This window comes from Drosophila miranda, chromosome 3 (assembly GCF_003369915.1).
Source record: "Drosophila miranda strain MSH22 chromosome 3, D.miranda_PacBio2.1, whole genome shotgun sequence".
In the NCBI taxonomy this organism is placed as follows: Eukaryota; Metazoa; Arthropoda; class Insecta; order Diptera; family Drosophilidae; genus Drosophila; species Drosophila miranda.
The window spans coordinates 9,805,521-9,821,668 of NC_046676.1; the positions used below are offsets into that span (position 1 = coordinate 9,805,521).

Consider the following 16,148-nt stretch of genomic DNA (forward strand, 5'->3'; position numbering starts at 1 on the left):
TTGCCACGAATCATTTCGATTCGATTTGAAATTTATGTACAAAGTTCGTGCTGCAATTAAACGTAATACGAAAAAAGTATCTACAAGATATACGCGTATCTACATATACATATGTAGGTATGTGTGCGCCTGTGTGTGGGTCTGTTATTTGCATTATTCCGTTTTGTTTGTTTGATTTGCTTATATGTATATAGTGTAGTATTGTTTTGTATCTTTATGCCCGACACGCTCGCTCAAAGCGGCGCAAAATCGTTAAAATTTTATCGCCTCGTTGAAGAACGTGAGTATGTATCGGTTATCGATGTGTGTGTGTGTGTGTTTCTCTTCATCTTCTTTATGGTCTCTGCTCTGCTCTTCTATCCACCCGGCAGCACATTATTTTGACTCCACCACCAAAACCACAACTTCACACTTCGGAGCACATCTCCACGTCGCACTGGCGGCAAGTGGCAAGTGTGAGAGGTGCGGGGGTCATAATCAAATATTCTTGATGCGATTACGCTGCTCCTAACATTCGGGCGCCTATCAGGCATCGGAATTCTACATATAATCCTATTTTAAACAAAAAAAAAGTCTCTATCGCCTCTCTACTCTAGTGTTCTATTCGGGTTTCGGTGCTGCTTGGACTTTCTCCCTTGCTACAAAAAAAAAAAAAAAAAACCAAAAACGAAGATCAAACGATCAAAATCGTCTTATCTCAGGTTTTTTTTTTTACTGATATATCTAATAATTAATTCGTTGCTGCTTTGTGCCTAACTTTTTCTTTCTTTCTTTGTTTTTTGTTAATATTTATGTACATATATTTGATTAATTTTTTGTACGATATATTTTTAACATTTTTGTGGCCTGCCTTTTATCGAATATTTAGTGGTATCCCAAATACAATTGCAAAATATTTACGGTACGGTTTGGTCTCTAATCTATTCTACACGTATGTATATTGCTTTCTATTGAGGGTATTCCGGGTCGATTTTAAGGCTTACGAATCTCGTCCATTTCAAGTTAACTGTTTTCATACGAATTGCACTTTTCTTCGGGAGCGAGGTCAGACGACAGGTGTTGTCTGTCTCTCAGTTGTTGTCATTGCTGTTGTTGTTGTTTTGTAGGTTCTCCAGCGGCGCCACGAGATACATTTGCGTTCCGCACAGCCACAGAAAAGCTGCAAGCAAAGAAACAGAAGAAGATAGAAGAAACCAGAATGAATGAAAATGCTATTCGCCTTTCAATGGGTGAAAATACAAAATGATGTAATGATGTTCATTAAAAGGCCAATGGAACAACCGAACAACCAAAAGAATACGAAACAGGGGAAAGAAATGAGGAAGGCTAGCAAGTATCTAAATACCCTTACAGATTTATTGTGTCTCTGGACAGCCGATAATGGGAGTTAGTTATTTGTTAGTATCTAACATTTAAATCTATAGTATTTTCTGAGATATTTTCTACTTTTTGCAGCAAAAACAAGCCTAAGGGCAATATATATGGGGTCAAGCGTCCAACCAAAAATATAAATACCCTAAAGAAGTGTATGAAAACAAAACTGAAATGCCTTCTAACGGCACAAAATAAAAGCAGCAATAGAGTTCGTATGAATGACCGACCACGACCGCGCTGCCGAATGACGAACGACAGAGACGAGACGACAGAGTGAGCGAGCGGAGGAAGTAGTACGCGAGAGGAAAACAGTAAAAGAGTAAGAGAGAGAGAGGGAGAGCAAGTAGAAGAAGACACTCACTCACATTATTTGTGTATAATGACTACTTGAGAAAAGCCAAGCGAACAGCAAAGGCGGAGGTGGAGGAGCAGACCGGAAAAGTAGGAAGAGAGAAAAACGCAAAACACGAAACGTAATTTGTATAATTCGAGTCTCTATTCCATTCCATTATGTGTGGGAAATGCGCCAAAACGTACAAAATTATAGCCAACTCATAAGGGAAATAGAAAAAAGTTGGTTAGAGCTGGTTCTTTCTTCCGCGTTGAAGAAAGAAGCGTCCAAAAGTCATACCTTATTATACGGAACCCGATTTTGGTAAACACTTTATGGAGGAATCAAGCGAATTGATGGAGTGAGATCAAATCAGACCTCCAGAAGAAATCATAAAAAAGATAGAAGAGATCGGTTTGAAGAAAATCAAGCATCGAACAAAAAAACTATCGAAAGATAGGAATTCATAAAAAATAAGTGCTTAAGGGTAACCGTGATTTAGGGAAAATCTAGCATGAAAAGATAGGATTATATTACTTTACGATGCATAGTACCGGAATCGGTAGTAAATAAAGAACTTTTAAAAACAAAAAGAAAAGCATCGATTGGAAACGACTGGAAGATTCGAGGGAATCACTAGAAACCAAAAACAAAGCTGACAATATCAAGTGCTGCTTTCAAAATAAATCGATTGAAACACCTTTCACATCAAAAGACCGAATAGTGAATCCAATTCAGTCTTATATAGAACTCGAGCAATACTAACGAATAAACGGTTAGAGTGGTGTTTGCAATCAAGGAACTAAATGAAACCTCAGAGAACCACTAAAAAGAGTCGAAATAAGACAGATCTTTCATTCAGTATTGTATGGAATAATGCTTTAAAAGGGCCTTTCCAAGAAACATCGAAGAGATCAAAAGAATTAAGAATAGGAAATTGCAATGTAAACTCAAGAAAAACATAATAGGATTACAATTCTGCAAACAAATAAGAGAACTTATGGGAGTATCCATATCAGAGGACGAAGGAAAAGTGTTGAGCCCATTGAAAACTCCACTCATTTTGGAAATGAACATCATTATTTACGAGTACATAGCTAAATGCAATTAAAAGTTCTGCTGTGGCACTCACCTTGTGACTAAGCGGAACTCGCCACCGGTGCCAGGGTGTCGGTGGCGGCGATCTGTACGGGCGGCTTGGGCAGGGCCTCGGACTGGCTGACGATGCCCGCCGCTGGGGCGGGCAGGGAGAGGAGAGTGCTGGCCGCAGAGACGGTGATTGCCGTCTCCTTGGGGGCCGGGACGGTGATTGCCGTCTCCTTGGCCGGCTCTGACTTCGGGCCGATTGCGATTTCGGGCTGGACTGCGGCTGGGGCTGGATCTGGGACTGTGGCTGTTGCTGGCACTGTAACCACCGCTGTCGTCTTGGCCAGCTCCGGGGACTTGGCCGAGCTGGAGGTGAGCACCAGGGGAGCCTCCTCGGCCAGGGCAGCGGCTTTGGCCTCGGCACGAATATTCAAATTGGCCGCCACTTGATCGATCGTCGTCGGTTTCTTGGTGAGGGCACGCGGCGAGGTGGCTGCACTGCATCCAGAGCTGCTGTGGCTGCTGCCATTGCTGCCAGTGGGACTGAGCAGGCCCGGCGCGGTGGTTGACATCTTGGGCTTCTCCTCGGCCTTCACCGTCAGGGGTTTGGTGATTGCACTGGCCAGAGATGCTGCTGCCGCTGCTGCTGCTGGAAGCGTTGTCTGATTGCGAAAGGCCAGTGCGGATGGATTGGGTATGCTCCGCACTGAGGCATTCTGGGGCCGCACCACTGCATTCCCATTCTTTGGCTTGTTCTCGAAGATGTTGCTGCCGCCCGACTTTATCGAGATCTTCTCGCGCGCCGTCGCCGATTCGGAGAGCAAATGCAGATTCTGTAGATCATCGCCAGTACCAGTGCCAGTGGCTGTGCCACTGCTGCTGCTGCCGCTGCTGCTGCTGCTGCTGCTGCTGCTGGTGGTAGTGGTGGTGCCGTTTCCCGTGGCTGTTGTTGACGCTGCCCCAGAGGTTAATCCTCCTCCATTGCCGTTGCTGTTGGCGGATATGTTCTGTTTGATTTTGTTTAAGGCTGCCTCCAGGCTGTTGCTGCTGCTGCTGCTGTTGATGTTGCTGCTGCTTGTGGTGCTGATGTTGCCAGCAGGCGGTGATGTGGATGTGGGCGCCCTGTTTGTCCCAGCCAATTTTGTGGTTGTGGTGCTGCTGCTGCTGCTGCTGCTGTTGTTGTGGCTGCTGCGACCCGGGTTCGCTGATAAATCAAGTATGTCGGCATCCTTGGCTAATGCTGCTGCTGCTGCTGCCGCCGCAATCGCTGGGGCCGTTGTCATGGCTGTAGTTGTGGCTGCTGCTGGCAGCGCAGTGCCAAACGGCGGTCGAAATTCGCGCAAACCCGTTTTCGATGGGTCCAATGCAGCGGTGCCATTGGTTTTGCTTTGACTGCTGCTGCTGTTGTTGCTGTTGTTGCTGTTGCTGCTGCTGCCCGTCGTCGAACCACCTCCAGTTGCCGCTGCAGCTGGCGGGGATTTCTTTGAATTGGCGTCTGCCTTTGGGCCTGACTTTGATGGAAACGAGAGTGGAACGGTGTTGCGCAGATTTATTAATGCAGGCGGAGATGTGCGATAAGCCGCATTGTTGTTCTTGTTGCTGTTGCTGTTGCTGCTGCTCTTGTGGTTGTGGCTGTAGTTGTGGCTGCCACGTTGCCCACTCAGCGCCACTGACAGCGGCGGCGACTTGACAATCGCCGGGATCGGCATTGGCATCGGCATCGGCATGGGCATCGGCATGGGCATTGGCGGCGACTGGACAGCCCTCTTGGCCTGGCCCTTGGCCTGGCTCTGGGCCTGGTTCTGGTTCTGCTTGGGCAGAGCCGCCGGTGGTCCCATTATGCGGCCGCCAGTCATCATCGCGGGCGGCTGTTTGGCCACCGCCGGCTTGTTGGGTCCCAGGCGCACAATCTCCAGGGCGGGCACGTGGCTGGGTGGCTCTGGGAAGGAGTAGGAGGCCAATTGCTGGCTGGGTCGCCCCCGGGGGGTGATGGTCACCGAGCCACTGCTGAGGGTGGCGCTGGGCAGCGACATGCTTAAGCTGGCCGGACAGTGCACGGGCAGGGCCTGCTGTTTGGCCATCTCCGGGCCGTAGAGGCGCATCTGGGCGGGATTGGGCTGGTAGGAGGCGGCGGGCACCTTGGGCATGTTGCCGTTTGCCTGCATCTGGAAGCGGGCCGCGTAGCTGGCCATCGCCTGGACCTGCTGCAGACGCGCCTGTTTGGCCTGGCCGCCGGCCAGGGACTCGTCCACGGAGACCGAGCGCTTTGGCTGCTTGTTGGCCGAACTGGCGATGGAGCTGGGAGTCGAGAGGTAGCGCTGCATGTGGTACATGTTGCGATTGGCGTGCGTCGGTGGCTGGGGCACCACAAAGTGTCCACCGGGGGCCGACACCTGGGCCTGCTTCCGGTTGTTGTTGTTGCTCAGCGGCGGCTTCGTGGCACCCTTCGCCGGTTGCTGCTGCAGCGTCTGCTGCTGTTGCTGCTGCTGCTTGGGCTTTGGCGCCGGAGCAGCAGTCGTCGGCGGGGTGAGCGGGGTTGGAGCTGGGGATGGATTTGCTGCTGGGGATGGGGCTGGGGTGAAGGCCTTGAAGAGGCTGGGTGGCAGCGGAGGCGATGCCGGCAGCGAGAGTTCCTTGGCCACCAGCGCCATCTTGGTCACTTCCGTTTCCGCTGTGGGCGTGGGCGGCGGCGTGGGAGCGCCGGTCATGAGGCTGCTGATGCTGCGCGCCTCCTCGCCGAGCGTCCGATTGAGCACGTCGCTGGTGGCGCCTCTGTCTGTCGTCTCGTTCAACTTCAGGTGGGAGAGGGAGATGGCGGAGCCGAGGCCCAGTTCGCCGCCAGCCAGGGAGTGGGATCGCTTCAGGTCCAGCTTGTGCGCCTTGTGGTTGGTGGTGGGATTGGAGGTGATCTTCACCTTCATCTTGCCGTCGGTCTGCGAGGAGATCTCCGCGTGCAGCTTCTTTCGCTTTCCATTCGCGTCCTTCGGCTCCTTGGAGTGCTTCTTCTTGCGCTTGCGATGGGAGCCCGAGCCAGAGCCCGAGGTGGAGTTAGAGATGGAGATGAAGGTGTTGGCATCTGTCGTGCCCAGGCCATTCGAACCGGACCCTGAGCCGTTGGTGGATGTGGAGCACGAGGACATGGGCGAGGCATTCGGACTGTATTTACTGTCCGCTGGGGCCACCGCTGGGGCCACCGCTGGGGCGGAGTGGGCGGGCTCAATGGGCTTGAGGCCGATGTTCTTCGCGTAGGTCTCCAGGTCGAGCTGCTGCACCGAGCACTGAGTGGTGTCCTCGAGGCGAGGCTCCGCCGACAACGGCATGGACAGCTTGCTCCTCATGCTGTTCAGCTCGATCTTCAGCTTAGGCAGGTTCCCCTTCTTGTTGGCCGTCTTCAGCTCAAAGTCCCCCTCGTCGCCGTAGCGGCTGAGCTGCGAGGGCGGAATGCTGACCACGATGTTCATGTGTGGGGGCAGGGCGGACGATTCTCGTGGCTGCTCGGCGGCCGCATCCGGTTCCGGCTCCGGCTCGCTCTTGACGCGGGCCACGGCATAGTCGCTGTAGCGCATGTCGTTGCTCCGGAGACTCTTGAAGCTGCTCACCGAGCTGGAGCTGGAGCTGTCCTCTAGCTCTCGCTTGGCCGTCGCCAGACGCTTGGTCTTCGGGGGCGGTGACAGCTTCGAGGACTTGTTGCTGCGTCCCTTGGCACGTGGTGACCCCGACGACACCAGAGCCGAGTCCAGCTCGGACTCGAGGTCCTCCGCGAAGGTCACCGACTTCCCGCCCTTAGAGCGACGCACCTTCTGCACATTGTCCACGTCTTGGTTATTAATCTTCGACAGATTGTTCTCGTCGTTTTTTGCTCGCTCGCTCTCGTACACCATAATCCGGTAGCAGAAGGCCATCGGGGCATGCTGCAGGGGGGTGGACAGTGGATGGAAGGAATGTGGGAAAATGGGGTTGGAAAATGGTCATTGAACGTTAATCTGGTGGCACAATTGGATTCGGTTCCCCCCTTCCCCTCTCCCCGCTTCATCCGAATTTTCCGGTAGTTGAAAAAGCCACAAAAAGCGACAATAGACACCGCCCCATAATCCCAGAGAGTAGAGGATGACGACACTTACCCCAGTCCACTTGTAGCAATAGCCCACGTCCATCAGAGTGAAGCTGGAGGGCAGCACCTCGTCCTCGTAGGTCACCTCCACCTCGACCAGCTTGTTCTCCGCATCGATGTTGTACTTGGAGCAGAGGAAACGCCGCAGCAGCTCCACCTTCAGTCCGGCGGGGCACTGCAGGTAGATAACCGGCGGCACCTCGCCCACCGTGCACTTCTCCAGCATCGCGGGATGGTACTCCAGGGAGAGACTGCACGAAAGACAAGCGAAAATTGGATGGCATTAATACCCTGGACCCCTTGGACTGGCTTTCCCTTCCCTTTTCGTCTTTCTTCCCCATTCTCACCTCACAAGATCCGACGATGTAAAGAACTCCGGCTCCGGCTCTGGCTCGGGCTGCTGGTCGTCCGCTCCGAACAGTGCCCGATGCTGCTCTTTGAAGTCGGCCAGCTGATCGCACGCCCGTCTATAGAGACCCGGCACCAGCTTATAGATCAGAGATCGCAATGTGTCGTCCGATCTGGAAGGGAAATGTGGGCATTAGTCTTTGCGTTGCTCTAAACTGAGGGTTTCAGGTATAAGGGAACTAGAAAGCTTTGAAAGCATAGCCGTTTTTTTGGTATAATTTGATCTATGACTATATTTTCCATGGCTTTTATAGAAATCTCTAAAATTCTAGGGAATATGCTATTAAGGGAACCAAAAACACTACTCTTTGTGAAACTCTGTACTCGAATTCATGTAGATTCTTGTAAATTGGATGGATGGTATGGATGATGGACCTACCTGAGATTGATCTCGCTGATCTCCTTGCCGCCGCTGGCCTTGCACTGCGGGCAATAGGCGACGCGCAGCAAATGCTTCAAGATGCAACTGCGGCAATCTGTGACGGAAAGAGGTTTGGTTTCATTTGGGGATATCCTGGAGAAAGGACAACCTTAGACTGAGGGGGAGACTACTTACATGTGTGATAGCAATAGTCCACTGTGGTGGGATCGATCATGTAGCCCTGGCAGAGGCCACAGGTGATCAATCCATGAAACTGCCGCACATCGCAATGTGGGGCAGCAGTTGCCGAGGAACTGGAGGCCGTTGAGATTGTGGTATCCATAGTGGGTCTGGCCTCGGGTTGAATCGTTTTGTGCGTGGTTTGGAGATGCATTCTCCTCCTCCTCCTGCCGGAAGTGTGTGTTTTAGTTAGCCTCTCTTTTTTTGGTCAACACTCAAGCGGCAAGCATGTCCTGCAATAAAGAAAGCAGTTCAGGTTAAGGGGGAGTTTTATCCAAGTTATGGATAATAAACTGTTGGTCCATGCTCGTGCACCCCACTAATGATGGCCAAAACGAGCGAGCCTCGACCTCACAACGGTGACAAGAGAGAAGGGGCAGGGGGCAGGGGGCAGGGGACAGTGGGGAAACCCATAACTGTGAGAAAGACAAGATTGAGCAAAGACCCATCATCACATCACCATTCGCCCATCATCGTCAACATCTTTGTGGTTGTCGCTCGTCAACGGCAGCGACAAAGCCACAGAGAGAGATACATCATCAACTATGTATCTGTATCTGGCCTCAAAGATACGGCAACGTCAGCAGCAGAAGCAGCACACACACACACACACACACACATACAGTGAACACTAGACACAAAACGGAAAACTTTAGACTAGTAAGGCAGCCATCCATATCCATGAATCGGAACAATGATGAAAACAAAAATATGGATAAAGCAAAAAGAGTACAAAAGTAGCAACTCTATAGGGTAGGGGGCCTGGGGGCCTGGGGGCCAGGGGGGGCAGGGTCTGTAGTCTTTCGGGCGCACAAGCGACGCCCTTCGTGCCACAGAGGGCACCTACCGAGAGAGTATCACCCGAGAGAAGCACACACACACACACACACACAGCTAGGCAGAGACACAGACACAGAAAACGATGTGCACTCGACGGTGTACTTGAAGCTAGTTTTAGCCTACCTCCCCCCCTGAACCCTAGTGCCCCCAGCACTCCTCCTGGCACTGGCACTGGATGTTGCCGTGCAAGCGAATAAAACTACGAAAATTACGCTTTTGTGCCCCACACAGACACAAGAGCCTCAGTAGGCAACAGAATTTCCATCATTATTACAATGATGACTACTACGATGATGGTGATGGCGATGGGAAAGGCGGAAGGTGGCAGGGCAAAGTTCAGCAGGTTGTTTTGGGGAACAACTCATGCTACTATAGAGAATCTCTGGGTTGGCGAACCCAGAGCATTTCTAGATGCTTCTATGATCTGTCTATAAAGGTTTCCATGTTCAAGCCATGTTGAGTACCAAATAGTATAATCCCAGTAATATGCTGTTTCAAACTATCCTAAAGGATGTCATTTGGGTTTTAAAACGATATTTGGGTCTATAATATATGTTAGCTATTCATTTGCATATCTTTAACCATGAATATATCAAACTTTTGACCTTTCGTGTATCCCATAAAAGATATTCTTTATGTTTAGACTATCCCCAAGTGCTATCTGAGTGTATAAAATATTTCAAAAGTATCTCCAAGAGCATATTTTTGCAGTTTTCTGTCTAATATTGTTGTTAAATGTGTGTTAAAGTATACCATCAACCTTCTGGTAGATGTTTTCCCAGACTTGTATTCCAGTAAAGTTCTGTTTTCCTTTTATCAAACCCTTTTTTTGTTCGGATCTACATATTTTTCAACCCAGTCTTTATTCTGAGCTTCTGCCACCCCAAAGGGCAGCCAGTAGTCGCATCAGCTTCATCCATTTTTTGTCTCCGCTGCCTTTCGTCTCTTGCCTCGTTTCAGTTTCGTTACTGGTTGCTGCCTCACGCGAAACTGGCACGAAAGCTGGGGCTTTTGTGAAGGGAAGACCGAAATAGTTGTAGCTGTAGTTGTCAGCGGGCAAAATGACAACACAGAGACACGACCGAGGAGATGAAGAATAGTAAGAAATGGGAATAAGCAGGGGAGAGGAGAAGGCTGAGCTAGCAAAACAAAAAACCCAAACAAAAACAAAAGCTCAAGAAACTAGAAATAAGCCAGAGCTGAAAAGTGGGCGCAAAGAGGTGGAAATAGAATATGAAGAAGATGGTGATGCTGCCGCTGCCGCTGCCTCTGCTCTGCTTCTGCCGCTGCTTCTGTTGATTACAAAGTGTGGGCGCCCACGCCCACACGCCCGTGGGCCCGCCCACTCAGCTGTGGAAAGGCGTGAGAGGATAAGTGCTCGTTAAAATGCCACCCATTGCTGGCCGAATGGCCTTTGATAACGTTTCGTATTGATGACGTCGACAGTGTGACGTTTTTGTCCACGCTTTTTGTTTATACGCCGCAATTTCGTAAAAGGCGCGCACTACGGCACACAAATACACACACACAAAAACGCACACATACAGTGACAGTGACGAAATGGTCACAGCTTGAACAAACGCCAGCAGAGGCAGCGACACCGACAGCGGCAACAATAATAACAAAAGTTACGACAAGCGCCGGTACGAGACGACACCCACCGACCCGCCCGCAGGGTGGTGGTTGCTACTGCTACTCAGACACAAACACACTCACACACACACACACTCACATATGTGGAGCAGCATACGCAACAAGCTCTTGCCCGAATGTACGAAAACGAAAAAACGAAGCGACGACGACGACGACGACGACGACGACACCGACAAGCGAACGAAACTCACTCAGAAAAAGGTAAAATAAAGCGCGTCAAACAATTTCAGATGGAAACGGCAGCACTGCTGCCTTGTATAGCGTTTCTTGGGGCACGAAGACAAACTAAAAGCATTGCACGACGAAATTCAAATGCTACGTGCGGCACACACTAAATTCGTTCGCTTCGTGTGTACTCGCTCTCGTACTCGCCGCAATTACGAACGCCCGAAAGAGCGCACGCGGCGAAAAACGAGACACCGACATGTGCGTGTATTTGTATTTGAGATTGAGACGACACAAATTTCTAGACATTCGCCGCGGCGTGAGAGCTGTGGCGGCGTGAGAGCTGTGGCGGCGAGTTCCGAGTGGGAGTGGATGGGAGAGAGAGAGAGAGACCTGGCGGCAAACTTTCTACTTTTGCGCGCGCGCAATTTCGCCGCAATCAAGCCGTTTTTACGAACCGCTTTTCGCCGCGCGACGAAATTCCCATACGACACACACACACACGCGTATACACTGGTCACGTGTACGTGTGTTTACAAAATGTTCACCAATACACTGACACTACACACTTTTTCGGCGTAAAGTGAAATTTTCCGATTAGAAATGAGTTTCGTTGTTGTTATTTTTCCCATTTCCACTTGGCTTACTTTTCCGCCCGTACTGAGGGAAACTGCGACGCAAATTGAGTATCCTCTCGAGCTAGAGGAGAGTTTTCCCGGCCGAGTGTCGAATCAGTTTTTACGCGCTTTTCTAATCGATTTACACTAAATGGAAATCCGTATTCACACACACACAAACCACACGGACGCACACACCCAACAAGCAGCGGCGTAAACAGCGCTGCTTCTTCTTCCACTTCAGCTGCTGGCTCTTATCGATTTCTCATACACGCTCTTTTTTCCAACCCAACCATCCTCAGACAGAGATTTTTCTGCTCGCTCTCCATACCTCTCCGTCCGTCTCGCTCTGTCCCTTCTCGCTGTGACGCGTGTAGTATTCTCCCGTATTTCTCGCTTACAGAGTGCACGCCACGAAAAGTCTGAAAAGACTGAGATACAGATAGACCTGCTGGCGCTTTGAACCGTTTTCGTTTCGTTTCGTTTCGGGCCGCGTTTTCGTTTGCCTCGACGATGTTCAGCGCAAGCTCAGAGAGAGCGACCAGAGCGAGATGGATCGATGTTGCTATCTCTTGCCATTCGGTGCGGTCCTTGTCGTAGCTGCTGCTTGATTGGCTGCCCGAGCTCGCGAGTGGGTGTGTGTATCTGTGTGCAGCGTAGTTACGAGTGAGAGAGAGAGGCGAGGCAGTGGAGAACTTGATTTTTTGGGGTGCTATACACCGTACATCGTTCCGTTCGTTCCCGATTCCGCGAGAGTGTGTGGGTGGTGTTTTTAATTGAATTCGACTCCCGTCAAATGAGAGATTAACGCGTTGGGGCCTCTAAGGCCTTGACGTTTATAATTAACGCAAAAATGCTTGTTTCGCTGTTGCTTCATCTTTTTTTTTTCGCTCGTTTTGGCCATGTCCCCATATCGCAGCGCCGTTGGGCATTTCATTTTGTTAAATCTGTTGAACCTGTTTTGGCCCCAGTCGCAGTCGCAGTCGCAGTTCCAGTCCCAGCCCATATCCCATATCCACAGCCATATGCAAAGTGCGTTGTATCTGTGGCTGACATCATTCGCGTGCTGAAACTGATGCCGCCACTGGATTTTACATTCACTTGACAGTCGGTCGCCGCAGGGGGCAAACGCACAGAAAAACAACTGCTTACGCGATCTGAAATTTGCATTACAAAGGATTATGGCAGCTAAATGTCCTTGGATGATTTCCAGCACGTTCCACAGGAACTGCTTTAGCTTTGCCCCAACGAAAAACGGCGGACATTCTACTGGCAGGCACCTCACGTTTGATCAACTGACAGAGATAAATGATGAGACGTCTCATATCCATGTCGGTCATGTCCTCAAGTCCTTGCCGCCGTAACTGGCATGGCAGGCAAATCCCTCTCAAAAGCCTTGCCACCGAGACTGATGTGTTCGTTTAGCTTAAGTATCTTCAGAATGGCTTTGTGACAGTACCTAAAGATACATTGATTTAGTTGAAAAGTGTAACACGAAGTAATCGTAATGAAGAGGCATTAGCGGAACTTGGAATGTGGTCAAGTTTGATGTCGGGACTTCAATGCCAAATATTCGTAGATACGACAACAAGTACAGATAAATGCTGATTAGCAGTCGGAAGTACTGGGCTAAAATCATTTTTAGTGATTAGCGGTGACGCTTTGTACAAAAATGTTTATCAGTTTTGCCATATAAGTATCTCAATTAGACACTAGAAAGGAATTCACTAGAGAAAAGAAGAGAGATCAAAGGCCCTATAGTGAGAGAACGGTCGCTCCAAATTATTCGTATTGCCCATCGATGCATACGTAAATATCCCTCAAATATTGGTAGTATTCCGAGACGATTACATGAATTTCATTTTAGAAGGCATCGAAAACCTTTAGAGACTTATGCTCGGATTATAGTTCCTTCTACTATATAATATCTACAACTAATTACCTTCCTATCTTTAAATCACTAATATTAGCATACCTTTCTCGTATTTAGTATTAGAATTCATATTTTGAATGCAGGCTTAGTTCTTATTTTCCTTGAATATTAGTCGCGTTCGGTTGGGTTAACGCGCCGCGCGTCATGGGGCAGCGCTCCTCGGTCGGTTGGGCTGCATTTTGAATGAGATCGTCGTGTAACAGTCTTCTGCTGGTGTCACACGGGGCATTTGATGGTCTGGGTGCAGCCATATCAACGTCCAGAAACTGGGAGAGCTTTTCTTTTTAGAAATCTATACTTATCTGATATGGCTTAGATACTAAATAATATTATCTGCATTCTCCCATGAGTTTATCTATTACATAAGAGTACATCCTCATCCTCTCTTTCTGTCCAAAGGTGTAATATTTTTCGAAAGTAATTAAGAATGCTTCCCCTTTAAAAAGCTCCACTCAGAGCCCACGTGCTTGACTTGCAGCTCGACACATACACACTCACCGATACGATGCATGTTTCTGTGTGTGTGAATCCTTTTGACTCGTTGGAAAATGAATCCTCTGGCAAAATGAATAATTAATGTATCAACTGTGCTGCGGTTTTGTCTGTGAGGTTGCACTAACACACACAGCGATGTTAGGTGTGTGGATGTATGGATACTTGGGTGTGGGATGGATGAATGGCTCTAATTGCATTTGCTCTTGTTCATGGTCCTGTCGGAGGTATGGCGGGGGCTTTTCAATGACTTTCTGGGGAGTCAGAATACAATTTTATTGCAACATGGATTTGCGTCATGTTTCAATTAAGTGGGGATGTAGTATAGGCGGTGCAATCTGTCTTGGGGGGATTACTACGGCTCCTTGGAAACTGCAGCAGTCCTGCATTTATGCAGCTCGATCTGAGATTTACTGTCATAGGGAGATGTGCCTTAGAGCCCTGGATGAACAGGCAACCGAATCGAATCGGTATTCGCTTCGTTCGGTCTGTTAGAATCAGCGTCTCAGCTTTCTCATTACATCGAATCACTTGCCCAAAACGGACAGAACGAAGCAGGTATCGTAATTTGTACGGTGTCAGATCCGGAAAGTTCGGTATTTTTTCTCGCTCACTCTTTTTTTGATTGTCTGCTAGGGAGAATGAGCAAGCAATAGAATAATTTACTGGTTTTTTGCTCCGTATTACGTTACGACTCATTTCAGAGACTCCGAACGAGACCTGCTGATTTTCATCAGTGCTCATACTCGGTTTGTAATGATTATAGATGATCCAAATCTGACTGTAGGCATGATTCGTAATGAATACTGTGCATTCATGCAGGGCCCTAATATATTCGCCATATTAGAAACATGCATTTGTAACAATTTAGCGGCCTATTTTTGTCCGCCCAAAGGCTATTGGCAACTTATTATAGTATAGGAGTATTAGTATAAGTAGAAGATGAAGGGAATAAGTAGTAGAGGTAAGGTAGGTAAGGTAGAGGGAATAATAATCAGAGCATAAGACCTTGAACGGTTCAGGGAAGTAATAATTCGATCTATAAAGCAGAAGGAATAAAGATACATACATATCTAGTGGATATTATAGGAATCGTCAAGATTATGCATCACAACAAGTCAGGGACTGATTCTATATGGCTCTGGTGTGTTTTGTAGTAAGTTATGGGCACCATATAGAATCTTCGCTTTATAGGAATCATCAAATTCCTTTGACCACCTCTCTTTATCATAATTTTGGCACTTCTAGAGAAGAGTACCGTCAAATGGATGCCTACGTACTCATGCATGGAGATTTCCGCTGAAGAGAGTACCTTATGCCCTTTTCAGGGAGAAATGGTGGAGGTTGAGAAGGTATGGCAACTTGTAGAAAGATTCACATTGACTGGAGCTGCCCAAAAGGGCTTTTCGAAAAAGAGCTTTCCCTGTGTATATTATAGGATCTACATAAGAATGGTACCATTCAGGGTACGATATCCGTTTTGCCGTGAACGCCCCACAATACATTCCAAATCTAACCCGAAAAGCCATTATTCTGCTGGAAAATAATTTTGACAGGTGCACTTATTACGGTGCTTTCTAGCAATTACGTACTGCCCGCCCACTACCACCGCTGTCGCCTCCCCTCGCCACCACTCACACCCGCAATTAGTCGAAAATGTACGCTCAAAGTGACAGTTATCAGAAAAGGGAGAATAATTTATTAACCAGATCGCCGGTGGGTGGGAGCGAGAGAGCAACACAGTGGCGGCAGCGAAAAAAAATGCGACGACCTTTTATTTCAGGGTACGAAAAGATGAAAGATTTGCATTGGGATTGCTGCAAAACAAATCTGTGCGGCGCAATGAAATATCTTTTCATATTAACCCTCGAAAAAAATACCACACAGTCTGTCTGTGTGTGTGAGAGTCCGTAATGAGAACTTGCGGTACACAGATAATGCGGGGTATTATTTCAACGCATTCAAGATACCGAACCGAAAGCCAAAAGCAACGACGAAACAGCAAACGAACGTTGCCCGCCACTCTCTCATTCTCTCTCTCTTGCTCTCTCTCTCCGCCGCACACAGCCAAGCACATGCTTGTGTTTGCTGTTGTTGCCTTTGCTTCGTTCTCGTTCATCGTTCCATTTACGGCACAAACAAGCATGCCAAGGCACCCCAGTGCCCAATTCGCTGGCGATGGTAGCATTTTTTTTGTACGTCTTGTAATTTTGAGTTACTTCCACGCATAGCATAGTTATGCTAATAATCAAATTAAACCTGTATTTATCCATAGCTACATATATGTAAACACAATATATGAATCATAATCACGCTATAATTTTTCATATATTATCTGCTATTGCTCGCCTCAAATTTCCAACTGGGACTGCTCTGTTCCTTCTTTCTGTTGCCTATCGCTGTAGTTAGAGAGAGAGAGAGAGAGTGCGGGTGTGAGTGTGTGTGTGTGTGGCTTGGTATGTATTCGCATATTTGCTGTCGACATTGCCAGCCGCTGCGAGCGTCGACGGCGACGGCGATGTTAGTGCTCTGCCTCT

General features: G+C 48.6%; 1 protein-coding gene across 1 annotated transcript; it reads right to left on the reverse strand.

Moving 5' to 3' along the window:
• Nucleotides 1-603: 603 nt before the first annotated feature.
• On the reverse strand, nucleotides 604-10,831 carry LOC117188148 (protein suppressor 2 of zeste-like). The gene is made up of 7 exons (XM_033391546.1): nucleotides 10,484-10,831; nucleotides 7,867-8,144; nucleotides 7,690-7,786; nucleotides 7,250-7,423; nucleotides 6,913-7,153; nucleotides 2,838-6,702; nucleotides 604-1,159 (listed from the first exon to the last, which is right to left on the reverse strand). The coding sequence occupies exons 2-6, from the start codon at nucleotides 8,063-8,065 to the stop codon at nucleotides 2,845-2,847; spliced, it is 4,569 nt and encodes a 1,522-aa protein (XP_033247437.1). The 5' UTR covers nucleotides 8,066-8,144; nucleotides 10,484-10,831; the 3' UTR covers nucleotides 604-1,159; nucleotides 2,838-2,844.
• Nucleotides 10,832-16,148: the final 5,317 nt, after the last annotated feature.